The sequence below is a fragment of the Sceloporus undulatus genome, chromosome 8 (genome assembly GCF_019175285.1).
Source record: "Sceloporus undulatus isolate JIND9_A2432 ecotype Alabama chromosome 8, SceUnd_v1.1, whole genome shotgun sequence".
Classification (NCBI taxonomy): domain Eukaryota; kingdom Metazoa; phylum Chordata; class Lepidosauria; order Squamata; family Phrynosomatidae; genus Sceloporus; species Sceloporus undulatus.
This window is the reverse complement of record NC_056529.1, coordinates 34,427,874-34,455,365: the sequence shown is the minus strand read 5'-3', so window position 1 is coordinate 34,455,365 and position 27,492 is coordinate 34,427,874. Positions and strand designations below refer to the sequence as shown.

At 41.4% G+C, this 27,492-nt stretch overlaps 1 protein-coding gene across 19 annotated transcripts in view; it reads right to left on the bottom strand.

The window, feature by feature from the left end:
• MAPK8IP3 (mitogen-activated protein kinase 8 interacting protein 3) overlaps positions 1 to 27,492 on the bottom strand; it is a 76,258-nt gene that overhangs the window by 41,025 nt on the left and 7,741 nt on the right. For 7 of the 19 annotated variants that reach the window (XM_042437275.1, XM_042437277.1, XM_042437279.1 and 4 more), the window contains exons 2-10: positions 25,754 to 25,874; positions 23,367 to 23,437; positions 22,945 to 23,039; positions 19,541 to 19,564; positions 17,026 to 17,167; positions 10,082 to 10,325; positions 7,935 to 8,034; positions 6,647 to 6,765; positions 4,008 to 4,019 (exon numbers count right to left, since the gene is read on the bottom strand). In XM_042437275.1, coding sequence (XP_042293209.1) covers positions 4,008 to 4,019; positions 6,647 to 6,765; positions 7,935 to 8,034; positions 10,082 to 10,325; positions 17,026 to 17,167; positions 19,541 to 19,564; positions 22,945 to 23,039; positions 23,367 to 23,437; positions 25,754 to 25,874 — 928 coding nt within the window. Of the gene's footprint in view, positions 1 to 4,007; positions 4,020 to 6,646; positions 6,766 to 7,934; positions 8,035 to 10,081; positions 10,326 to 17,025; positions 17,168 to 19,540; positions 19,565 to 22,944; positions 23,040 to 23,366; positions 23,438 to 25,753; positions 25,875 to 27,492 lie in introns of those variants that run through there. The other 12 variants (XM_042437287.1, XM_042437288.1, XM_042437291.1 and 9 more) reach the window with 6 other exon arrangements.

Here is a 27,492-nt window from a genome sequence, read left to right as displayed (position 1 = left end):
ATGAATGTGGAGTTAAGGAGAGGAAGAGAATATAAAAGGAGAGGCTTGGCTGTTTAATTGTCAGATACAGAAGGGCTCCATATGCAGTCAATAGGCTGGTATTGCCAACCACTGGTATACCAGTTACAGTGGGGGAGAAGTGTCACAAAAACAAAATTTCTGCAAAACAAACTTTCTCCCAGAACTGGAGCTAGTCTTTTTTGGACTACAACTCAAAAACTACTCTTTGTAGTCCTTTCGGACTACTCAGCCACCGGCTGCCACATCGGGAATTATCTGGGAGCTGCAGCCCCCAAAGTAACTTTTCCAAGTTCTGCTTCCTCCATAATATATCCAATCAACCCTTCTCTGAATCAATAAGAACTAGAATCAAGAACCATGTGCTACTTTTCCACATACTAAGCCACAAGAACTGGAAGCCACCAAGATAACATCTTTCAAAGCATGGAGAAGTTGGCTTTTCTTTTTTTTTTACTACAACTTCCAGAATATCCAGCCAGTATGTGGTCCAAAAAGCTTATGCTAGTACTCACCATAAGGGTATCTTCTGGAGAAGTGCAAAGGGAAGCATGCTGAAGTGAAGGTTCTTTTCCAGTCATTGCCCAAGAAAGGCATGACATTTTAGTGGAAGAAAGTTCTAACTATACCTAAATATGGATCATGTCACAAAGCATAGGAAAGTACATGAAAAAGGAGAGTAGAAGGGAAGGATTCTGTCACAGACTTTTCTTTTTGAAAAAGGTAGATTGGACCCATAAGTATTTAATAACAGATCACCAGGTGGACTCTGGCTTGGAAGCCCAGGGTTCCACTAAAAGCTAAAGGTAGTTTTTAGCTGGTCACTGCTTGCTTCACCTAATACCAGTTGGCAAAAGGGATCTGAAAGAATGTGTTGCCATATGGAAGACTCCTGTTCGGGGTTCCAGACAGACAGGATAGTCCATGATGTTTTATTCTCCCCTCCCAGTTGTTCCTACTGCCAACACCATCAGTTGGTCAGCATTTTATGTCAAGAATGCTCCTTCCCTTTCTTGATTTGGGTTTTTCTCCCTAATTTTTTTGTGTATTTCTGCAAATCTTGGAGTTTCCTATGTCCTCCAAATGTCTCTCCTCTTTTACATGGGTTGCCATTTTGGTTACATAAGGACTGGCACTCAGATAATGAAGTTCTGTTAGCAGATACGTCAACAAATCTATTCTCCTTCATGCACTGCATAGTGAAATATTTTTCCCATCATTCCAGAATCTACCATCAGACAATTTAATTGGATTTAGGGTTGTCAGGTGGAAAACTGGAGAGGGCTCCTGTACCTTTATGGTTGGGTGAAAGAGAACATTTCAGTAGATATTGCTTGTCATACAAACAGGCAGACCCTGCTGAAATTCCTTCTTCTATGCAACCATAGAAGAAACCATCTCCAGTTTTCACTCTGGCAGTGCTATGACTCATAGAAAATGCTAAGTCCCATTGAGCAAACATGAGACTTAGTGTTTTTCTATGAGTCATAGGATTACTTCCATAGGCTTACTTCCAGGTAGCTGGTATGAGACTGCAGCCTCAGGCTTCTGCTGTTACCAGAAAAGTTAAATGTTTCTTTCTCTCTGTCTTATTTCATTGCAACTATTCACAATTTTAAAGCTGTTTTTTTAAAATTCTGTTTTCTCTCATTGGCCTCCTATCCTTTCAGTTAACTGTTCCATAAAACAAAAGCAAACAAAAACAAAATCCAAACACTTTATCATATGCAAAAAAGTTAAACAGACCCTTTTTAGCTGCTCTTTTGGCAAACTTTAGTATCTCCAGAATATTCTTTTTGAGAACTGGTGACCAAAACTATACACAAAACTGAAGGTTCAAAAACAGCTGAAGTCACAAAACAAAAATGCTGTGGGCAGAAATGAAGGGGGAAGGGAGACAGTCATATAAGTGAGATGGTTCCAGCTTAGGGGATCTAGAAGGGAAACAGACCAGAGTGGTTCTTTGTTCCCCTCCAAAATCAACTTTGATAAACAGACTACTTTGGAATGCACTGGAAATCAGTTGTGGTTATTTATTTTGTTTGCAAATGGAACTGGACCCAGAGCCAACTACTTAGCATTATTTCAGCTGGTTGTTCCCAGATGTTGTCATGCTATATCTCCCATCATCCTTAGATATAACCATAACCCATCTGGGGGGTAATGAGATGTGTAATCCAGCAACATCCAACCTTGGTTTTGGAACCCCAATTTAAGTAGTTACCATCTATATATACTTTGCATGGTCATCTAGAAAATATGATCTTTGACCTGTACTACTCATTTATCACCTGTCAGAACAGATCTTCAGTCCTCATTTATGCAAGTACTGAGTCTTAAATCCACTGCTATACCTGCAAGCCATCCTGAAGAAAGTATAGGGCTAAGAAATGGAATTTGCAAAAATGAAGAAACTTGTGGTTATCAATTCACTTTCAGAATAAGGTTTCTCATACACTCCACACTTACCAAAGTTTTAAAAAAAATACATTAAGAATTCCAGATGGTAAAGAAAAGAAATAGCAAAGAAGAAGAAAAAGGAAGAGAAAAAGAAGAGAAAAAAGTGACTTCCAATCTTCCTTTCAGAAATTATATATACATATAGTTGAGAGCCAGTGTGGTGTAGTGATTTGAGTGTTGGACTACAACTCTGCAGTTCAGGGTACAATCCCCCCTCAGCTATGGCAACCCACTGGATGACATTGGGCAGGTTTGCCATACCAGAAAAGTTAAATGTTTCTCTCTGTCTTATTTCATTGCAACTATTCACAATTTTAAAGCTGTTTTTTTTTTAATTCTGTTTTCTCTCATTGGCCTCCTATCCTTTCAGTTAACTGTTCCATAAAACAAAAGCAAGCAAAAACAAAATCCACCAGAAACATCTTGAAGCCACACAATAACAACAACAAATAGTTATTCATACTTCGCACTTTAAAAATTATAGCATGTTTCCTTCCTTCAATGTCTTATCCTTTCTAATCCTCAAAACCAAAAGTTACCAAGTCATTTTCTTTTTTTCGCACAAAGTCTATAAAGGGCTTCCAGTCTTTGAGAAATGTTGCTAACAACCTTTTTCTAATCAATTTGTCAATTTCTGCTAAATCTTTCAGTCTTAACAACCATTCCTCCACTCAGAATAAGGATTCTAATTTCATTCTTTTGGTGCACTGCCTGCCTTAAGCAAATACAGTGGTGCCTCGGGTTACGAAATTAATTCGTAACGCGGCCGCTTTCGTAACCCGAAAAGCCTTCGTAAGCCGAATTGCCATAGGCGCTAATGGGGAAAAGCCGCGATTCCGTGCGAAAAAGCCGAAAAAAGCACCAAAAGTTTTTTCGTAACCCGAAAAAACATTCGTAACCCGGAACAATGATTCCCTATGGGATTTTTTCGTATCCCGAAAATTTCGTAACCTGGGTATTTCGTATCCCGAGGTACCACTGTAAACAAAAACTTTTCACCCCACAGAATGTATAAATTACAGTGGGCCCGCTGTGCTGGTGAGCTAGCCATCTATGGACTTGACCATCTGTGGATCACCCCCATCCCATTATTTTTAATGCACATCACTGTCTGTTGACTATAATGGGGCTTGAGCATGTGCATTTTCCTCTCATCCACAGATGGCCCCAAAACCAAACCCCAGTGAAGGAAAAGGCACATTGTAACAGCATTTTCCCTCCCTCACACCCCAGGTTCCAAACAGGGAAGGCAGAGAAAGTGGTGGAAGGCTAGAAATAAAAGGGAAAATCTTTATGTGATGTGCAAAAAGCAGAGAATGTACTGGAGGGTTCAGAACCGTAGTTGTGCAAGTCAATCAAAATAAAGGTAAGGTAGGACCAAGTCTGCAAAGCCAATCGTGATTGGACAAGAGCAGGGGAGTATCACATGTGTATACCCACATCATTCCATTTAAAATTAGAAAAACAGGGAAGGAAAAGAAAAGGAAAAGGAAACAAATAAGGAGTCTGAACAGAGGAGAGATACACACCTGAAAACTCCCCTAAGGGCCATGTCCAGCGAAGCACAGAGAAACAGGAGGGTGGAGGTGGGGGGGAGGGGGGAAGAAAGAATCCATCAGTGATTTAAACCAACAAAATAAAAAAAATCTGGTTTTTTTTAAATAAAACAAAAACTTTTAACAATGATCTTGCCATTTCAGTGTCAAAAGGCATGAAATAGTCAAAACAGAACCTGCCATGGCTGCAAATAGCATGAGTCCACATAGGGTACACTCAGGAGTGTGGGATATGGTGGGGTTTGGTTTTTAAGATGAGGTAAGGATCCAAGAGAATTTTTAAACCTGCTGGTTGAACCTTGCTTTAATATTTCTACAACACTTTTGAGTAAAATTGTAGGGCGAATAGGTAATCCCTTGCTTAGTTCCCTCCCAATTCATGTTCCAAAGCTATGAAAAAGATATGACTACAGTTCTCAAAATCCCCCAACAGTGGTCATGCAGGCTGCAGATTCTGGAGACTTTAATAAAGCTTAGCTTTGCTCAGTTATTGCAAGAAATTTGGTGGGTTTTTAAAAAAAAAAATACAAAAAACAATTTCTTGCAAACAACATTTCACAATAATGTGACACTGAGCTCTTTAGCTCAACATTCCCCAACCCAACATCTCTCCAAATGTGTTGGATAGCAACTCCTAGAATTCTCAACCAGCATGACCTTTATGACTGTGAATGATGAGAGTTGAAGTCCAATACAACCAGAGTGGCAGCCTGGGTTCACTACAGAATGATCTGTTAACATTCAAACACTCATTGGGACAAAAGTTGGTATATCATGAGACCCAGCAAGGCACATTCAACTTCATCAACTACGAATCAGGGTCTGTAGTACTTGATCTCAGAAACATAGGAAACAGTTTTATGTCAGTTCAGATTGGTAGTACATCTAGCCCAATGAATCTTTGTCCTAATGAAGAGCAAACACTCATCAAGATCTCTGGCAAGTTTTGGAACAGTTACTTTTTTTAGACTACAACTCCTTGAAACCCTCAGCCAGCAGCATGACTACTGGAATAGTGTTCATGCTAGCTGAAGAATTTAGGTTGCTGTCTAAAAAGAAATGTCCCCAAAATTTGTTCCCAGTCAAATATCTCTTCCATTCCCTTTCTGAGGAGGTTAACTAGAGATTTCAGGGATCGAACCCGGGACTTTCTGCATATAAAGTAAATGCTTTGTCAAAGAGTTACTGTCCCTTTACCATTTTGGTTTGCTTTTGTAACCATGGGCTGTATAAAATGTTGGAGGGTTGTGCTTGGCTCAGTGGGATGCAATTTGAACAAGACTGCATTAGCAATAGAGTATTAAACTCTAAATTTAATTAATCTCTGCTCCTCATAGAAAAAGAGACTCAAACTTACCACTTACACATTGTTTGGAATCCTTCTCATCACCAAATATTCCCTCTTAGTGGAGGGAATGAAACTTTTATGTCTCAAAATTGTTGAGCAGCTTATAAATTAAATTGTTTCCCACACCCACCCACATCCTCCCTAGCAGTTGCTGCGGCCACTCACAGGTTAGTCACCATCTCTTGTAGTGGTTGCTGAAAGATAAACAGATTAGTCTACAACAGTCTCCTTGTGTACCCTCCAGATATATGGACATTGGATAACAATCTGCCAGCATGGCCACTGCTGGCTGAAAATTGTGGAAATTGGTCAACACATCTGGAAGACACCAATCTGAGAAAGCATGGTCTACAATAAAATGGTGAAGGGGCACCCATGTATTTAAGTGGCATACGTTTATAAATGGGTTTTTCTTGACTAGATCCCATTAGAAGCCAAGCACAGATTTCAATGAGCCGTGTTTCTTGCTCAGTGATACATTCCACTCAATTTCATTGTCTCCAAACTGAAATTCCCTCTGAGGCTGCCTTTGCCTGCATGACACCCTCCAAATGCGCTGGACTAAAATGACCATAATCCACAAACAGCTTGAACAATGGCTGGGCTATCTGAAGGTGATGGGAGTTGTTGTCCAGCACATCTGAAAGATTGGGGCTGGCTGATCTAGATAATTTGTCTTTTCTAAAGAAGGGGCAATGACTATAATGAAGTTCATCTGAACATCAATCCAAGTTATGGTTTTATGATGATGGGAATGTATGATGTTCTGCACACTTTATCTAGTTGAGCCTCCTCCAGCTCTTTACCTAAATCATTATCTTTCAGTTTAGGGCTAATCTACTGGTTTAAAATGCCCCTTGTTCTAGTAAAATAGAATGTGATCCAGCCACACATGATTCACAGAAGTTTGGGCTTTTTGCAAGCCCCCCCCCCCGCCAAAAAAAAACCCTCCTTAAATTCCATGGGGAAGGCTTCATGATTTTTAACAAAGTATCAGCTGAAATCTACAAAAATGTGCATTATCGCATGTGTGGCCATCTGTCTGCTAGACATGCATTCAGATGGCTGTGCATTTTCAGCAGAGAGAAGATAAATGCAAATAAATGCAAATTTGTGCAGGAAAGTGAAGACAATTAACCATCAATGTGAACGTGCAAAAATGTGCACCAATTCACCTAGTACACTAGCCTTTAATCTACCTCAAAAGATTGCTGTGAAAATGAACATAATATTTTTAAAACACCATTTTTTAAGCATCCTTTACCTAGCAAGTCTGCTCCTTCATCCACATCCCCAATGGCCTCCGAGCCCACTTCCGTAAGTTCAGTATACAGCGAGTCTGTGTTGATGCCAAAGGCTTTGTTCACAATCCCCTGTGTAGGGCTGTTGGAGAAATGTGACAGAAAAGTTGTGCCTAGCGATATTTTTATTTTTCTCTGTTAGTACTGCAAGACTCTCATTGTTTCATTCAAAATCACAATCCAATAACAACATCAGAGCCCTGTCTGTGTTCCAAGCAAACCATATAATATAGTACTTCTAGGGCTGTAATACTTCAAACTGTAGGTAGGGAATTTCATGTTGCTTTTTGGCATGTACCACTTCATTTATAAACAACTCAGCAGAAAGAAAACTATGGGAAAATTAGGCTAGCAAAATTGCACCTGGGTTTTTTTCATAACCAGAGAATGTGAAGTTCAGAAATATGAAAAGGGGAGAATTATGAACCTAGGGAAATAACCAAACATTCAGTTCTCACCTACAGTGTGACATATACAGGCCAAGAAGGAAACATGCAGGCAATCAGGAGGAGAAACTTGCAGTCAGAAAAAAGGCTAAGCACTCCCTTTTCCCCATTGATTTTCTGCTACATACTAGTTTCCTAGACCCTCTTTAACTAAAGGGTGAAGCAGATGGGCAGATAGGAGTGGCCAGAAGCTACTCCCACCCAATTGTTGTGGCAAACACATGCCGCAGCCCCAAGGGCGCCTCCTGCTGTGGCCCCAAATAGGAGCAGAAAACATATGTTCGTTTTGGGGCTGGATTTGGGCCACCTTGGGCAGTCCCAGCATAACCCCAGGGTGGCTTCTGGGTGCTCCGGGGGACGTGTGTTGCATAAATGTCATGCCACTCTGAGTGGCTGGAAGCCACTCCCTTCTACCCATCTGTTTTGGGCCTCAGTCACATGAGAAAACAAAGTTGACACCGAACCAAAGAATAGTGTCCTTCTCTGTGCCTTACCATGTGACATTGTAGTGCTTTGGTTCTCTTCCTCCAGGACACAGTTGTCAAAGCAGGTCTTTTGTCAAATGGATGTTTTCCAGCTAGGAAGAAAGATTCATTTTGACAATCATCTCCCAAGGGAAGAGAACTGAAGGGCTCTGACATCATGTGGGAAGACAGAAAAAGCTGCAACTCTCCAGCTCCATTTCAACTTTGTTTTCTTGTGCAATAAAGCTCTTAGATATGGATCCATCAATGGCTAGGCCAAACCAAAGCCAGGATGGCTTTCCTAATAAAAATGAGAATGTCCACAACAAAAGCTCTCTGACCTGTTTCCTGAGCGCTCCAATCTAGGATCCTGGCACATCTCAAGTTCAGGAGTTGAGTCAATATCTTGGAAATCTGACCCTTCATCGCTGCTTCCCATCCCTGTAGAATGCAAAAAATTAAGGATACATTTGTGGTTCTGGAATGCTCTTGAGGTCCTTGGTGGGGAGATTGAGGTACTGGGAACAATGGACTGAAAACCATGAACCTATGGAACAGAATTGGAGCGGGGGGGGGGGGGGAATCGGTGGCTTAGAGGCTTGACAGATCAGAACCTCACACCGTGGCCTCAATCCGGCCTTTCAAGGGCGCAAAAAGGAGCAGCAAAAAGCAGCTCCTTTTTGCGCCCTCAAAAGGGTGCCATAGCTGCAGCAGTGCAGCTATATGGTGCTTCTTTGGTGCTGCATCGTTTGGATGCTGCGCCGGAGGAGCGCCATGATGCCGCACGCTGTGTGGAGCAGCGTGCAGCATCATAGCACTTTGGGGCGAAGTCAGTGTGTGCATCATCTGGACATGACACCCCGACTCCATCCATAGGCCGGCCTTGCAGGCCAATCTGTATAGGGCCTTAGTTCATATATAGCATAAGCAATTGCTCTGTGTTGCAAAAGAAGGTATATTGGATTCTAAAATAAGTAAAACATCTGCTGGGATGACAAGACTTGGTGACCTAGTATAGTACAGTACGGAGGAGCTACCAAATAACATACTGTGCTTACTTTCAATAGCTCAATATCCAGAGTGTACTCTGGCAAAATCCTTAGATCACATTATTGGTCCTAACACAAAGGGAAATGCTGTTGCTGTACTTTAAAAAGAACAGTAATGCAAGGCACGTTTTCTGAGTTGCATCTACCAATGAAGAGCTTAATTTTACTGGAGGAAAAGAGACCATTCAGGAAGTGTGAACATTTGGGTGTGTCAGTGGCTCAAAAAGTACCAGGTGGAGAGTTCTTTTCTTTTCTTCTTTCCATATTTTCATTTTGTTATTCTGAGGTCCTTTGTGTTTTATGCTCTGATTTTGGAGGAAAGGCAGTTTTTAAAAATTTTTTGATGATGATGATGATGATGATTTATGTTTTTCATTGAAGAGCTTTCCACAAATACTGGTTTTATTGGAAAGCTCAAACTCTTTCCAATTTTTAATTATGGAGTCTAGGCTTCATTGATTGAAAAAAAAAATGCTCCCTGGATGAATTTTTCCTGTTTGAATTTTCCTGGATCAATCGTCTTCTGTCTTTGTTGAAATCTTCAAGAAGCCATCTCTTGGAATGGATACGGCATCTTTCCCCCTAAATCTTTAGGCCAAACTAATAAGCAGGTGGGAACACCTTTAAGTGCAGGGCTGGTAGAGGATTAGACACAAATGTGTTGTTGTTTTGAAGCACTTACTCTAACTAATTTCCCATGTTATAATTGTTGTATATAAAAGACAATTCCATCTGACACATTAAGGTTATTCTAATCGTCGCACAGTATTTTCTCTACATTTAATTTATTTCTGATTTTTGGTCTATTATTTCTTTACCTCATACACTTTATTCCTTGCTGGTCAACTGTGATTTAAATAAATCTTTAAATTAAATACATTTGTGAATAATCTCAGGTCACCTCTGGTTACACTCTTCTACCTACTGGGGCAAATACAGAGCTCCATTTACAAGGAAAGTAAAGTTTTTGGACTTCAGAAGGTCATTTACACATTCATTTATTAAGAAGGCAATTGTGCAATGCCTTCATGAAAGGAAAGCTATTAATTAAATTATAGATTATAATGGATGTGTTACATAATTTATTACTGTATTTTTTACTATCAGACAAGAGATGCAGAAATCCCTCACTTGTGAAATTTTTCTCTCACGTGTCAAAATAACTTGGCTGGCTCTGGGAACTATGTTCTTTAAGATGCAAGGATGAGGAACACAATATGCTGCTCCACTGTAGGCAATAAAATGTGTTAGGCCACTTCTGTATTGGATTTTGGCATACTAAACATATGTACATATTAAACAAATATCCAAATTAAGATATCCAGGCATCTCTTACACGTTTTATGTGAAAGAGAGACAAAGAATGGCCATTATCTCCCTCCCCACAAACTAATTATTTTGAAGCTGGTTTAGTTAAATAGGCTATATGTGAGACATACCTATGCTCACATTTCTTGTCTCCTGGGCAACCTGGACTTCCATATTCCGACTGTTCCGTTTTTCCCGGGATCGCTTGTTGTTCTTTGATGTGATGTAGTCATTCATGGGCTGAAGGCTCTCATTTAGGGGAGTGACAGCAGCAGAAGGAACAGACGAAGTAGGTGTGTTGGATTTTGTTCCAGTGGTGCTTGGTGTAGCAGCTGCAGAAGACTGTCCAGATTCAGACATTTCATCAGGTGGGCACTAGTGCACAATATTGTTTGGAGAGGTGTAGGACAGGAAAAAAAGAAGAGAAGGGGGAAAGGTATCCAAATGTATTAGTCACTTTTTTCATTTTCTGGCCTTGTAGCACTGTGATAAGGCTATGTACCATTAGTACAGATTGGAATGACAACTAGAAAACAAACAACAGAGGGACAATTTTGCTTTGTTCAACAGTGAAGGGAACCTTTTTGCTGTTCAGGGCTACATTCCCTAGAGGGAAACCTCTTGGAGTTGGAAGATGGTGTAGGGCAAAGGCCAGAGTTAAAAGTAGCAAAGAATGGCAATGCCATTTCTCCCTCCTTTTTTTGGACTACAATTCACATAAACTCCCAGCCAACATGGCCCTTCTGTCTGGAAAGATTTTTGAGAGTTGTACTCCAAAAATAATGTTTCTAATTCTGGCTTTAGAACTGCAGGTTACCACCCCTGATTTAGCATCCCAGTTCTGAGGGGCTATTCAGAAACAGAGCATGTGGTCTTCCAAATATTATTGGAGCATAAGTCCCATCAACCCTAACCACTGGCTATGCAGCTGAACCTTGGGCCAATGCAAATTGCAATCCAACAACCTCTTGTAAGGGCACTGGTTCTGTACTCATATTCTACATTCATCTGGCAAACTGTGTGGACAAATTCAGCTGACAGAGAAGTACTGGCTGCCCACCTACAGATGCCATCTTCAATGTGATACAGAATATAATAAGGTGAGTTTTGTGGCCATGCATCTCATTGGCAGTTTACGTTCGACAGTGGAAGGGACCTCAATAATCCCCATCCCCACCCATTCCCTCCTCCAACCAGCTTTCCACTAAAACTAGTTATTATCAAGGTGGAAAGGAACCACTGGCCTTCCATATGTTTTGAATTTCATCTCCCAGCAGTCCATAGGACCAATAATAAAAGACTGAAGTTCACAGCATTCGGCGTTTCAAAGGCTGCCCCATCTTTCACTTCCTTTACTCTACTCTTCCTTTAAACACTAAGAAAATTTGTTTCCCTTGTGAGACAGAATTTCTTTTCAGAAACATTTATTCTGAAAGGATAAACATATATAGAGATATAGATATAGTAGATATAAAGGTATCTTGTAGAACCTTTGAGGTTAACTAAGGGAAAAAAAGAAATTTCTAGCAAAAGCTTCTGATAAAATGGATTGGTATCCACAAAAGTTCTGCTGGATATTTTTCAGACTAAAAGGTTTTACAGCAGGGGTCAGCAACCTCTGGCCCGCGGGCTGGATCCGGCCCGCGGGCGCCTTTCCGCTGGCCCCTGGTCCCTCCTGCTGCCGAAATCGCCGCTGATTTCGGCCGCTCTGGCCGCCATTTTGTCCTTCAAAATGGCGGCACCCATTAGGAGGCCCGCTGCGGCCTCCAGAGCCCTGAAACGGGGCTCCAGGAGCCGCACCGGGCCCCTGGAAGGCCCGCTGCAGCCTCCGGAGCCCTGAAACAGGGCTCCAGCAGCCGCACCGGGCCCCTGGAAGGCCCGCTGCGGTCTCTGGAGCCCTGAAACAGGGCTCCAGGAGCCGTACTGGGCTTCTGGAAGGCCCGCTGCGGCAGCCGGAGCCCTGAAACGGCACTCCGGCGGCCACAGCGGGCCTCCCTCCTGGCTCCTGGCTCCTAAAAATGGGAGGCGCGGGGGGAAGGAGGAGGAGGCCGAGGAGAGGGAGGGAGGGAGGAGGAGGAGGAGAGGGAGGGGGGAGGAGGGAAGGGAGAGGAGGAGGAGAGAGAGAGAAAGGGTGGGAGGAGGGGCGGAGAGAGAGAGGGGGGTGGGAGTGAGAGGGAGGGAGGAAGGAGAGAAAGAGAGGGAGGAGAGGGGGAGAGAGAGAGCCACTGAGCCAGGTGAGAGGTTTGGTCATTGGGCGAGAGGGGTTATACTACCTGTGCCTTTGTGGTTTGAGACAGTGGCATGCATTTTTTGCTGTTTTGTGGCCTTGCCTAGTCGCTTCCATGTTGCAAATATTGCTATTATTATTGTTGTTATCCTTTGGTATTCTCTTTGCAAAATCCCCCCACATGGACTTGCTTGCTCTTTTCTGGGTTGAGACGGTGTGCATGCATTTTTCCTGTGTTATGGCATTGCCTAGTAGCTTTCTGCAAATATTGTTATTATTATGCGGCTCCGCCCCCAGAGGGTGGAAACTCCGCCCCTGACATGTGGCTCCACCCCCGGATAGTGGAAGCTCCACCCTGGCACGCGGCTCTACCCCAGAGGGTGGAAGCTCCATCCCCGTGTGTGGGTCCGCCCCAGAGGGTGGAAGCTCCACCCCCCAGCTTCAGCCCCCCCAGTTGTCTGAGGGACAGCAACCCGGCCCCCGGCTCAAAAAGGTTGCCTACCCCTGTTTTACAGGATTCTTTCTGTGCTGAAACACATTAACATGGCTATGTCTTTGAACAGACAGGTATAGATTAAAAATCTCTGAGGAAATATGATACAAAAACATCACTTAGGAGATTTCAGTCCAAGCAGATTTTCCATTTCTCTAAGCTACCCGTCTCTGAAATGAAAGAAGAGACATTCCTCAAAACGCCAGATATAGGACCGCTACAAGGGATGACAACTGGGCAGGTAAGGAAGAACAATCCCTATGATTATATAAGATTTACTAAAAATACAGACAAGGCTTTTATTGCCCAGCTGTCCTGTCTCAAACAAAGAATTTAACAGTGGAAAGGGTGTCCCAAAAAGAAGTATATTATGTTTGTAGTGCTCCCATATTTTCCCCACTGGTTCTACCATTTTTTTCTTACCAGGAAAAAAAAATTGCAGAGGAAGGAAAGACAGAACCAATGTAAAACCTGGTAGTGCTATGAGCAGGCTGCCTGGAGGCACTCAGAGTCAGAAAGGGTTGGAAGCAGGAGCCAGTCTTTATCCACTGGGCCACACTGGCTCCCACTTCCCTTATGCGGCACAGTTCATACCACATTATTCTCTTTGTATAAATACAAAGAGAACTGGATATTGGACTCACTGCTTAGGGGAGAACAAGCCAGAAGTCAAGAGTCTTGTGACAAATCAACAAAAGGGAACTGGGTAAAAGCTCCAGTCAGCTTGTACAAAAGTGTGGAAAGGAAGCACAATAGGGAGGGGGGGATCTTAAAACAAAAACACAGGCCTTGGCAGATGGAGGTGTGGAGAAGACAGCAAAACAGATGCAGTTTTTCCAACTGGTTGCCATTTTTATGTGTTGGGTTACCAACTCCCATCATCTCCAGCAAGTACAGCCATGCTGGTTGAGGATTATGTAGTCCAACACATCTGGAGAGTACCAGGTTCAGGAGGCTATCCTACAGCAACAAAACAATTTGAATTGACCCTTACTACTCCTATTCCCACTACTATGTACTAGCATAATTTATACCAATTGCCATGACATTCCATTGGGTTTCCATATTCATATGATTCTTCTTAATGAGACTAGAGGTGGATTTCCACCTATCCAACCATTACAGTACTCATGCTGATGATGCTTGAGCTGCATGATCAGATTCAAACTGGCGTTGTTGCTGAAGGGGACCACTGTGGAACCTGTTCTAGCTGAACATCTACTGCAAACAGAAGCTACCCCTGGGAGAAAATGCAGCCTTTTTTTCTTCTTTTCTTTTTCTTCCCCCCCCCCTTTTTTTTTTTTTATTTTTATTTTGTTTTTTTATTTTTTTGAGGTACCTCTGGCAACTATACCCAATCTCAGCCACTCTCAGTTTCTGTATGGCCAATTTAAAGTAGTTTTTTTAGTACTCCCAGAATCCCTCAAACAGCAGTGGGAATTACCCAAGTTGTAGTTCAAACAAAAACTTTTGAAGACTGTTGTCAAGTACATAATTCTCTCACTGCAATGCCAGCTAGAATTTTACAGGTCATACACACAAAAAAGCAGCAGAACAATGATGAGGACTATGAAAAGATGGCTACTTAACTCTTTGCAACCATTCATTTCTTAAAGGCAACATGCCCAGTTTTGGAGAGTAACAGAATTTGAAGTTACTGTTTCAGTCAAAATAAGTTTGCCATATGTAGTACTGTAATGCTGGATCTGGTTACTCTGTTGGTAAAGAAGGTACAGGAGCTTGAGACCCTAGTATCTACACTTCAACTTTTCGGGGAGAATGGAACTATTTTGTTGTTGTTGTTGTTGAAAGAGTGGAGCAAATTCTCCAGCAAGACTTGGGGAAGCTAGTAGGGTGTGGGATGTTTGCCAAACACAGAAAGCATGTGACACACTGAAGCACAACTATCAAGAACCATGTTGCATATTTTGAGCCACACAATCAATTTAAGCTCTCCCATTAATTAGGAATTTTGAGGCAAATGAACAGGGACCACAGCCTCACACCTCTGAAGTCATGGAGGCAACCTTACAAAGTTCTATGGATGGAAGAGCTACTGTCAGCTCCTAGGGGGAAAAAGAAGAGATAGTGATTGAACTAGGTAATTCCTTGTAGAGAGGAAGAGAAGTAATGATATGTGGGCCTGATGAGATGCCTCGAGAGGTGTGCTGAGGAAAAGAACCATGATACACTTATAAGGTTCATCAAGCCCACCACCAAATACTTCTTCCTCCTAATCTTCATTGGAAGAAATTATATTATAAGATGTAGCCTTCAAAATATTATAAGGGATTATGAGGCTCTGGGGAGGAAGCTAAAGGACTGTGAGTCGCCCAGGATCACCCAGTAGGTTTCCATGGCTGAGCAGGGAATCAAACCATGTTCCAAAGTTGTAGTCCAGTGCTCAAACCACTACACCACACTGGCTCTCCAAGCTAATGATAGCTTGGAATAGGGATGGGAAACCTTAGGTTTTCCAGATGCTTTAGCCTATCACTCCCGTTAGCCCTACAATTTCCATTTGCACGAGCAATAACAGGACTGTATTAGAAGTAGTCCAAAAGTCTGGAAGGTCAAAGATTCCCTATATCTGAATTTATAAGAACTTACTGACAGGACAACTTTAGCAACAGAACAGACCATTCCAGAAATGGGTAGGGTTTCTTTCATCATTGGTTTTTAAGGAGAAACTGGTTGGCCATCTATTATTGATGAGGTCCAGAAGAATTCCAACAGAAGGAGCTAGGACAGATTATGTTTATGTCTCTTCCAAAATCTGTTATTCTGTACTACTACAACAACTTGTGATTTTATGCCTCAGTGTTATCAGCTCCCTTCTCTTTGACTATGCTCACTAGTATTAAGTGCAGAAAACCTGGTGAAAAAACCTCCTGCGCCAGGAGAAAAGAAAAGAAATCTCACTCATGCAGTATTAAGCTAAGCAAAGCACCAGTGTAGAACAGGATTGAAAATGTAAGCCTCCCTCTTCTCAGATGTTGCTGCACTATAACTCTTTGGCTCTAGCCACATAAGTTGAGGGCTCTAGCCAAAGCTTCGAAATAATGCATTGCAAATTAATTATTTGAAGCTAGTTCCTTCCCAATTAATTAATTCCTTTTCCTGGTTTGTTTTGTTTCCTCCAACTTCACTCCTTTTGTGATCTAACTAACATTTTAGTTACTTCTGTAGTTGGTCTCTCTAAATGGGGGAAGAGAAATATCAAGTGACAGCTTGCACTGTGTCTCCTTGCTGCTCCCTCATTCTCTGTTATGGGGAAAGAGGCAGTAACACAGTAAACAGGAGGAGAGTGTTTTGTACTATGGGCTCTTTAGCATTTGTGTGGCTGTTTGAAATAACTAAAATGAACTAAAATTAGCTACTGTATATACTCATGTATAAGACTAGAAATTTAGGACAAAAAAATTGACCCCAAATAACTAACTCAACTTATTCATGGGTCACTGTAAGTACTGTATCTTAACTCTTATTTAAAAGAAGGAACCATCTCCTGGTGAAAAGCAAGAGTATATGTGAAGCACCAACCCCCTTTACTTTCTCATCCATACAATCTTAAGAGTAAGCACAAAGAGTTATGTTTGGTGGAATTTTATAAGTTCTTTGCCATTGTTTTGCTTTGCTTCATCCTTTAGATCTTTTGCTATATTCCCCTAAATTTTACCCTCGACTTATCCACGGGTCATAGCAAAATCCATACTTTTGACCCAAGAATATGTCCTCGACTTATACATGAGGTCAACTTATAGTTGAGTATATACAGTATTTAATTATTAACTATTTAACAGTTCATTTAAAAAAAGAAAAAGATGTTAGTTTTTAAAACTGGAGATATAACAATAACAAATTATACTGAAGGGGCTAACAGAGACTAAGAGCCTTACTGAATGAAAAAAGAAAGCCAAAATGGAACGAGAAAGCAGCAGCTTCCTCCATGCTTCTCTGCATGCTGTCAAAGCACTTCTATTCTCTATCTGAGGGAGATGGTTGTAAAAGAATGCCTTTTGTCATGCTAGAAAAATCTGTTTTACTTTTATGACCATCTCCCTTGAGAAGGTGACTGGAAATGCTATGACAGCATGCGGAGAGGGAAGAAGAAAGCTACTACTCTCCTGATCTGTTTCGGCTTTCTTTCCTTATGGAATAAGGCTCCTTGTGGAATAAGTAACATTCCAAGTTCTGGCCCTAAGCTGCACAGCCAATGGTGAGCTATAGTCCATGAACATGTGCAAAGCTACAGATGCCCACCCATTGCCTAAGGAAATAAGTCTTGGCTGCAAAGGGTTATAGATACACATGCAGGCAGAAAGCCCTCATTTCCATGATGGTATTAAAGGAACCTTGTAGCTGGAGTTGGACTGCAGCTGGCCGAGGTCACTGAGGTGCCAGTGGTCCACTGCAGGGGCGATCTTGCCCCCACCCTGCCCACGTACCATGTCATCTGTGAGGGGGATGTTCAGAGAATTAGGACGCCTCTTCACGCTAGAGCAAGAAAGCAAAAGAGAGAAGGAGGGAAAGAGCAAAGGTAGGAAATAGTCAGAGAAAACAGCAAATCCTCAAAATAGGGAATGCATCAAAACAAACCATCATAGCGAATGCAGTGCAACCTATTCAGGGGAAACTTCATATTCCCATTTCAATATAAACTTAAGGATTACTGGTCTGAACTTATACTGGCCTGGTGTAAAACAAACCATCTGGTTTGTTCAAACTAGAAGAGCTTTGTATTTCTCTGCAGGATGCATGTTACACAAATGACGCACCAAAGAAGCTTGAGCAGGTCTCTGAAGCACAGAACACAGTATTAGGACCAGCTTTTGGTCTGAGAAGGGGACATTCTAGTTCAAAGACAACATTCAAGTTATTCATTCTTATGGGGGTAGAAGTATGATTGAAAGCAAAAGCACCTGTTGAAACTTCTCAGTCAGAGAGAATGCGGAATACATTTTTCAGTATTTGAAGCAACAACATCCTATTTGACACCTGCTATCCAATGAAAAGTATATGAGGGGCTGCCATATATCAAGTCAGGCCATGATCCATTCTGAGTGGCAGACAGCTCTCTTCCTTGGAGGAAGCATGGAATGAAAATTAAATAAATGGAAGGAGTAAGGATAGGGAGCATCTTTTACTTCTTTCAACAACCAGTTTTGCTGCCAGAATGCCTGGTCTTATTATACTACATCTGAGTCTTGCATAAAGCTCTGCAGTTGGCAGCATAACTCTAAATCAGTCTCTTCTTGGCTAATGCCAGAACCAGAGCTGCAGCAAAGGCAAAATCCCTGCATGGATCTCTGCTTGTGCAGCACACACAAAAAGATTTTCCCCAGGGATCCAACCAAGAGGCAGCAACTACAAGTCCCCACTAGTGCCCTTGCAATGCGACAATGGAAAGCAAGATTCTTCAAAAACAGAGGGTGCCCAACCTGGTGTCTGACACTCAGATTCCACTGAACATGAAGCCAGTGTGGCAGTCATGGTGGTGACATGAACAAATTAAGTTTCATGGTGGGTAGGAAACAGCTCTCTCTCCAGTTGTTAGCAGTTCTAACAGAAGCCTTCACCATCTGAGCGCACATACACCTGTGCCGGTGCAACCAAATCTTGGTTTTAAAATGGCATAAAGGAGAAAGAGTGATTATTTTTCTCTTTCTCTCGCATGAATTTAGGGTCCCTCAATGGAAATGGCTTTCTTGGTAACTGTTTCAAGGCTCCTTTCCAAGGGAAGCTAGTCTGGTACCTTAACGTTTCATTCAGATAGGCTTCTGGCAAGTGACTGGCTGAAGAGAAAGGGACTTTTAACAGATGGATGTAATTAATGGCAGGATACAAACCGCCGCTTTGCGGCGGTCCCCCGTCGGCGCTGTTTGCTCCGCGCGGGAGCCGCAGCAGCCAAACCGCGCGGAGCAAAAAAGAAGCTCCATTTCGGAGCTTCTTTTTGCGGCGCCACCATGACGTCGCGAGGCGCCTGGCGCGGACTCGCGACGTCATAGGCGCCGCGACACGTCTGGACGCTGTGCGTCCAGTACGTAAAGATGGCGGCGCCCATGTAGAAGGGGCGCCGCCATCTTGTACGTATAGGATACGTACTAGGGTTAGGGGTGTGTGGAAGCACCGCCCCTTCCTAACCCTAGTACGTATCCTATACGTACTAAATGGCGGTGTGTATCCCGCCAATGTATTTTTAATTTAATTGTTTATAATTTTTGTTTCATTGTGTTTAAACATTACAATTTTGGTTTTTTCATCTGGAACTTTTTAATTACACTTGTAAGCCACTCTCAGTCCCAGTTTTAGTGAAACTTGACATATGAATGATATAAATTAAATAAATAAAAATAAATGAACTGAAATGAACATTGGATTCATGATAAAGAAAACACTTCTTTGCTCAAGGGATAAATAGGTCCACAAACTACAAATAACATTAAACCCGGAGTAAGCAGCATGTGCCCCCTGTGATTTTGTAGGGCCCAAACTCCGATGATCCTTCACCACTGCCTTGACTCACTAGGGCTGATTGGGAAGCAGAGACAGCCAGAGGCTTGCATGGCAGGGCTGAGTGGATCCATTGGCTTGAAATGAGCTGTCCATGGCCTGTTTGGGGGCTAAATTTGAAACCCAAAATAAAACTGAGAGCAGGTTCACTGTGGCCTTCACAATTAAGTTAACTGCCCCTGTTTGGAAAGCTAAGTGTTGCCCATCCTTTTTTTAGAAATGAGGAAAACAGATTGTCTCATTTCTATTCACCAGTTTGATCCATGTCAATACAGAAAAGGAAAATGTTTCTGAAACACCAACAACAGCACCCCCAACTGCTACCCATCCCACTATACACAGCTGCCCCCAAATTACCTTTTCCTCCATGACTGGCGATGACTGAAGTGACAAACAGAGAACACCCAACACAAGAGAGTCCACGGCACAAGAAGCAAGACAAAAGAACAACCATTAGAGTGCAATGATCATGCAAGCACACTTACACATGTAGTCATGTAGCTCACAACCAAATTGCTCACTTGAGCAGAGATGGAGACGTTTGACATGCAGCTTCATAAACATGCAGCGAGCCCAAAAAACAATGGTGCATACCTCCTGGCCAAAGATGGCGCCTGCTTCTTTAAAGGTACATTGATAGAGACCACTTTGCAGGGATCAGAAGTTCTCAGTGACCATATTTGACTACACACAGAAGTGTGTATTTCATCCAGCACTGCCTCCCTCCATCCCAACAGCCACTGCTCTGGCCTCAATGAGAGATAAGAGGTAGGCACTGTTTCATTATGCCTAGGCCCAGAAGTAGATGAGATGTCTTCCCTCCATCTCAGGTGCCATTGCCCTAGCCTCAGAAGATGAGAAGAAGATGCAGGCACAACTCTATCATGCCTAAGCCCCAAAAAAGATGAAAGGTCCTCCTATCCCAACTGCCACTGACCTGGCCTTGGAGGGAGATAAGAAGAGACAGGCACACCTCCATCATGCCTAGGCTCAGAAGAAGATGAAATATTCTCCCTCCATCCCAACTGGCACTGCCCTGGACGTGGACAGAGAGAAAAACCAGTAGTATCTGGTGGACTTAACCACTCCTCCACTGCCATTCTTTTTTTCCTTGAGTGTCTCATCTTATTTAGATTGTAATCCTGATGGCAGGGAAATTTCAAATTAATAATTTGTAAGCTACTCTGAGAGTGTTTGTGGTAGAGGACCAGGGTATAAATACTACATAAAATTGAAAAATAAAATTCTGTCTTATCTGCAGAAATGGGTAAACAGTGCTGTCCTCAGCAGAGGATTCTCCCACTGTAAATTCCATTGCTTCTAGCTCTTCCAGTTTAGCACCAAAGTAGGGCAGAACTAAAATGTGTTGTACAGTTGCACTGTGCAAGTACAAGAAGGCAGACCAACCTAGACATGACAGTTGCAGAACTGTGGTTTAGACTAGAGTTTAGAAAAGTGGCAAGTAGTGTGAAAGACTACTGCTTTAAGCCCAGAGTCTCACAATTAGGGAGAGGAGTAAGTACTAGGGAATGGGGAGATTGAAAAGGCTATTTAATGCTTAGGGCTTTATTGTCTTGTATGTTTTGTTATCCTTCTCTGTCTCCAAGAGAGCAAATTAACCAAATATACACCTATCTGTGCAATCCTTCCAGGTGCATGATGACCCCTCCCAACATGACTACTGCCTCACTGTTGGAGGGCAGGGGAGCAGGCAGAGCTGAGCCGGGCACTCTTTCATGCCCTTTAACCAGCCCCCCCCCCCCAGTGAGGCAAGAACCATGTTGGGAGGGGACAGCTACAGCTGAAAGTGAGAAGTTGTGAGGAAAGAGAGAACAGGTTCCTTCATTCAGCTTGACAACATTTTGTAGTAATTCTGTATATGTTCAGGATTACAGTTACAGAGCCCTGTTCCACTTCCAACCTGGCAACCCTACGTGGAAACAAAAAAGCATTTTAAAAACTTCCTCCTTCCCTTGAGCACTTGAGAGAACAGGCTTATTCTCTTTTCTCATAGGAAATGTTTCTCTAGATCATCCTTTCTCTTGGGTCCTCTTATTTTGTTGGATTAGAACTTCCCATTAAGTCTGACCATTGAGCATGCTGGATGGGGATGATGGGAGCTGTAGTTCAATCGCTTCTGAAGATCCAGGGTTAGAAAAAACTGACCCAAATGTTGACTCTCCTAGCTGTCATGAGATGCAACCATATGGAGGGATCGCTTTGAGCAAGGATTATCCACAGTGGCAAGTGGCCTGAATAGCCCTGGCTCCCATCCCTCATATCTCTGTGGATGGACAGCCAGCATGGATTGAAGACTCTGACATATGTGGACCACAGAAGCATGTCACAAGCCTCAGAATAATTGCCACTGACCTGAACTATACCTTACACACAAAAACTCCAAGAATCTCTTGGTGGACTCATGCAGAGAAGAATGATAGATGGAATGAGAGGGAAGGTGGATAAGAACAAAGGTTCTGGGGGAAGGGAATGTTTAGTTCTTTCTCACACACACCATTTCCAAAACCTAAGGTTGCACTGCTACAACCAGTTTTCCTCCACAGTTGGAAAAATTCAAGTACAGTAGTTGTTTTGTGCCTGTACTATTCTTACTCAGCATGGATCTTGTGTCTCTGTTGCTTTTCTAGACTTCAGTGCCAAGCCATCTCCAGTGACCATGCTAGCAGAGAAAGGGTTTTGAGCTCCTACTCTTCATCTTGCACCACTGCACAAATCTAATTCAGCTGATTTTAGTCACGGCTCTCTTATATATTGTCTTGTTTGGATAATTTCCCCTACATGTAAGGAGGCGCAGACCTTCCTCAGCCATGTTAAAATTTGCAATTTCATTAGAATATTCTACCATTAAGATGGATCCATAAATATAAGAGTTGCAGCCTCTCTTGTGTTAACAAGAGTGTGTCCAAAGAGTCAGAAGATGTGGTAGAGAGGTAGCTAGGCTGGGGTTTGGAAGATCAAGGTTCAAGTCCCCAGATCAGTCATTCATGCTTATTAAATTTGCAGATGACATCAAATTAGGAGTAGCTAACTCCCAGAGCAGTTGAGCAAAATTCAAAATGACTTTAATAGATTAGAAAGCTGGGCCAAAGCTAACAAAATGAATTTCAACACAGAGAAATGTAAGATACTGCACTTAGGGCAGAAAAATGAAATGCATAGATATAGGATGGGGGACACCTTGTTTAACAAGACTACATGTGAAAGGGATCTGGGATGCCTAGGTTGCCAGAAGGTTATAGACCTCAAAGAGAATCCAGATTAGCTAACAAATGGCAAAGGACCCTCAATCTAAAGAGAAAGAGGTGGAGAACCAGGCCTGTTTCAGTAACCCACTCCCTGCTTACAAAAAGTAACTTGTCTCCCTGTTCAAGCACAAACAGAAGGACAAATGTAGACAAGAACTAATGTGATGTTACAGATATCCACAGAAGCACAAAAATGCACACCACCTCCCTTCATCACATGAAAAAGTGCAACAATGCACACAAATAATTTAGGTGAACAGCTAGGAATCGTGTGTGATGGGCACATAGCACTAAGTATACAACATGGTTCCCATTTCTTTGAACGGCTGAGAAGAAGACATACAACAAGAAACCATATGGAGGAAGGGGCGGGTGCATGGCAGACCAAGAGTGCTGTTTTGGAATTACAGATGCACAAGGTACAATGTCATTTTGCTCAGATATGTTCAGGAGTCACCTAAGCTCTTCCAGGGAAAAATCAAGGTGCAGACCTACCTTCTCCCAGGTAGGCCACTGTCATTCTGACTATTTCCGGCAGCAACCTGCTGCAGTTTGGATCGCTCAATGTGTTCCACATAGGTCTGGATCATCTGCAAAAGAAGAAAGGAGGAATACAATGGTCAGATCAGCTCCTTCTTGTACCTTAGGATTTAAAACATTCCATCATTTTGTTTTCTGGTCAGCCATTTTCTCAATATAAGCCATTTCCACAGAGAACACAACAGCTGACAATGATGTGATTTCCATCAAGAACCTGTAGTCCTCCAGATGCTGTTGAACTCTAATATCCACCAGCCCCAGCCAGCACATCTGGCAGTCAGTGATAACATGATTTGTAGTCCAACACATCTGGAGGGCATCAGAATGAGGATAGTTGACTTTCACTAATGAAGTACTATCCAGATAAGATGAAATACCTCTGTGTGCCGCTGGTGAAGAGCATTGTACTCTTTCTTCATTTCAGATTCGCGTTCCTCCAACCGAGAAACTATTCATTGAGGAAGAAGGAAGAAAAGAAAGAGAGAGAAAAAGAATTTGATCTACAAATCCCAGAAGGAAAACAGTAACAGCAGCAGCAACAAGTGATCTTCCAAAAGAAATAAGAGCACGCCATATTAATCAATCCGGTTAGTGACTAACCCCTTGAATAACACTAACAAACACTAACAAAAGAGTGGAACAGTTTCACTTTGTTTTTAGCTGAGAGGTAGGGCACCTAATTTATATGCATAAAATTCCAAGTTTAATCCCTAGCACTTCCAAGTAGTAGTAGTAAAAACAGTAGTAGTAAAAACACTGTTTGGAAGAGAGGAAAATGCCAGGCCATTGTCACAGGATGGACTGACAATGGTTCTCCATGACTTCAAACAGAAGCTTTTCTCAATCCTGTCTGGAGACTCTATAGCTGGAACCTGGAATCTTCTGCAAAATGATCTTCTGAATGAAAAATGTAACTTCCACTACTAAGATCAGAACTTGGTATATGTGATACACATCATCTGTAACTATATAACTTCGTATATGTGATGTATCATCTGTAGCTATATAACAAGATATATGTGATGCTGTAACTAGCTTCTTTTGGGAATGACTAAGGTGCAACAAAGGCACTTTACAAATTAATTTAATAAGTAGGAGCAAAGTTATGTTACTGAATTGTAGAATCAGAGATTCACATAGTAGGAAAAGACAAGAAAAGTTGCCTACACCAATCTCCTGCCATTGCAGGAATCTGATATGAAAATACCCCTGCAAATTGGCCATCTAACCTCTGCTTAAAAGCCTCCAATGAAGGAGAATCTAACACTTTAACTTCACTGTCAAACAGCTCTTATTATTAGGAAGTTCTTCCTAATATTTAGAAGAAGAAAAAACTCCTTTCTTCTAATTTGAATCCATTTGGTTGTGGTCTGGTCTCTGGAGCAGCAAAACACAAACTTGCTCCTTCTGCTATATGACAGCTCTTTGGATATTTAAAGATGGCTAACATGTCACCTCTTATGAAACTGCACTTCAAGATGTTGCAGAAGTAAATTGTATTTCTTTCTCGGGGAGAGGGGGAACAGTCATAGAGAAAAAAGAAAGGAAAAAAGAAAGAGGTATCAAATGAAAAGAACAGCCAGAAACAGAAAGGGCACATTGAAACACTGAAAATTAAAGCTACAAGCTGCCAGGAACACTGAAGATCCCAATCTGTCAGCAGGTTTGTGCAAGTGGAGGTCAATAGTTACTGGACAAGCAAGAAACACATTACTCTGGCTCTATGTCTACTGAAACAGAATATGTTTCAGGTGGCCAAGCATGCCAAGAATTTGTAAGGCTGTATCAATTGCTAGATGAATGAGGAATAATTGAATCAAACCCACAGAAATCTTGAAGATATATATATATATATATATATATATATATATACACATACATACACAGTATATATATATATTCTCCTGGTTGTGAAGATCAATTCATGCTGGCTACACACATTGATGTAAAGGTGCAATAAGTAGCTTTTAAACATTACTTTTAAGGGACATTTCTATAGGGTTTTTAAAAAAAAAACCATGTCATTCTGATCAATACTAAAGGCTTTTTTCTTCAAAAAGGAAACATGAAGTATTGGAACTGTATTTGGAAGTGCAAGAAATAATGTAACAAGCTACTTGTTCTCATCCCTGGAATGCAAACACTGTTACTCAATATTTTCAATATTTATTGATTAGCCCTTAGCCCATCTCAAAATACGACAAAACTAATAAAACTCTGTATCAAACTCTATATAAAAGTTATATAAGAGTATGTGAAAATACAATGTATAAAAATAAGAATAAAAATATAATAAGAATATAAGTACGATACACTAGGCAATACAGTGCATACAACAAAACTAGTAAAACACTCTATGTTAAAAAAGAAAAATATATGAATAAGTAAAATACAGAGTAATAGAAAAAGTTACTCTTTAAAAGTAACATTCCAAGATCCGATTGAGATTATGCAGAGCTTGGAAACAATGAATTGCGAATTACATGGTTACCTGTTGTAATCGACCCATTTTTTCTTAGTAAAATGAGCAAAATTAACGTGTATTTCAAAGGCATCACAAAATGTGGTAATAAAATCTGTTTACTGGTGTAACAAGTAATACTTTCTAATTATTTTTTAAAGATTTTGCTGCAAGGGCAAAGCTGAAATTGAAATATATGTTCATGAACTACTTACCCATAAATTACATATGCTTGGTCATTCATTTTCTCTGCAGATGAGATCTACTGAATTTAACACAATGTGTGCATGACTATGAACTTACTTTGGTCTGAATAATTCTTGGCCTTCAGCTCCAGCTGCCGTGTTTGAAATTCAAGGTGTTCAACCTGTATCTGTAATTCTTTTTTCTCCTGTTCCAGTGCATCTTCAAATTCAATGAACTTCTAACAAGGGACAAGAACAAGCAGAGAAGATGAATGTAAAAAGATGAAAGCTACAGCATTTGACTTGACAAGACTGGAACACGGGATTTTGTTGGAGGCAAGAAGCAAATGGCAGCACCCCCACCATCACTCAAATGCAAGGCTAGTCTAGTTATTGTGGCTTCTGAGGGACATAATCCCAATATACTTTTTGCAATCTTCCCAATTAGCTGCCTAAGGCAACTGCTTCATTGTGGGTAAGGATGAGGCTGACCCCAGTGACAGGATTCAAGACCAAATGTCTTCTTTTTGATATGTAAATGCTGTCACCAGTAGATCAAGTTTTACACAGAAATACTTTCATATATATATATGCGCACACTTCTTTTTGGTACATATATATATATATATATAGAGAGAGAGAGAGAGAGAGTATCAAAAAAGAATCATTTTAAAATATAGTAAAACAAATGAAGGATATTAAAACACAGGCCTTGGATTTCAAGGGTTTACATAAACAGGACACGCCAACAGTTTAAAATATAATCCATACATTCAGTGTAAAAAAATATTTGTGTGTACAGCATGTGTATGTGTATTTATAAAGGTAGAATTCAAAGATATAGTCGTGTTAGCCTGTGGAATCAGTATGCAGAGAGATCTTGTAGCACCTTTGAGACTAACTGAAAGAAAGAAGTTGGTAGCAGGAGCATCTGAGGAAGTAGACTTAAGTCTATGAAAACTCATGCTGCCAACTTCTTTCTTTCAGTTAGTCTCAAAGGGTCTCTCTGCATACTGTATTCATAAATACATATATACATATTCTCAGTATTGGAACTGTAGGGAAGAGACTTCTTATTACCATATATATTATGGGCCCAAACAGACAGGCCAAAATAAAGCTGCTTCACGTCACTTTGGAGGTGTTTAAATGACACACACATCTTAAGAAGCCAGAAGCTGCACCAAAGCTGCGCTTCAGTGCTTAGGACTGGAGCATGGCTTTGGCGCAGCTTCCGGTCTCTTAGGACGCATGCATCATTTAAACTGTATACCTCCAAACTGACCCAAAGTAGCTTTATTTTGGCCTGTCTGTTTGGGCCCATAATAAATTTGAATGACATGTCTCTATATGTGTCTTGCCCTTCAGTGTGAGATACTTTTTTCAGCTGATTTCTCTTTTGCTTCTTTATCTTCCATTAGTACAATTGTATACTTCCTAGTTTTTTCATTGTTGCAGAAAAATTTTGTAATTCAATTACAAACTGAGCTTGTAATTCAAGAGAAGCACACGAATAAACTGGACCACAGAGACTTTTAAAGCAAGGAGTGTTTCAAGAGGAGAAATATATACTTTTGATTATTATTGCTTGCTCTTATCTTAAAACTAAAATCTCAAATACCAAAAGACAGGCAGTCCATCATTCAGGAGTAAGTGACCTATTGCTCTCCGGATTATTGGACAACCATAACTTTCATTAGCCCCAGTCACCCAACCCATATGACCAATGGTTAAGGATTATGAGAACCGTAATCCAAAAGCATCTGGAAGGCACCAGGTTGCCTACTTTAGTTCCAAAACATAATAAACACAAGTTTTTATAGTTAAAAGAATTTTTGTCTGCATACCTCCCCTGAT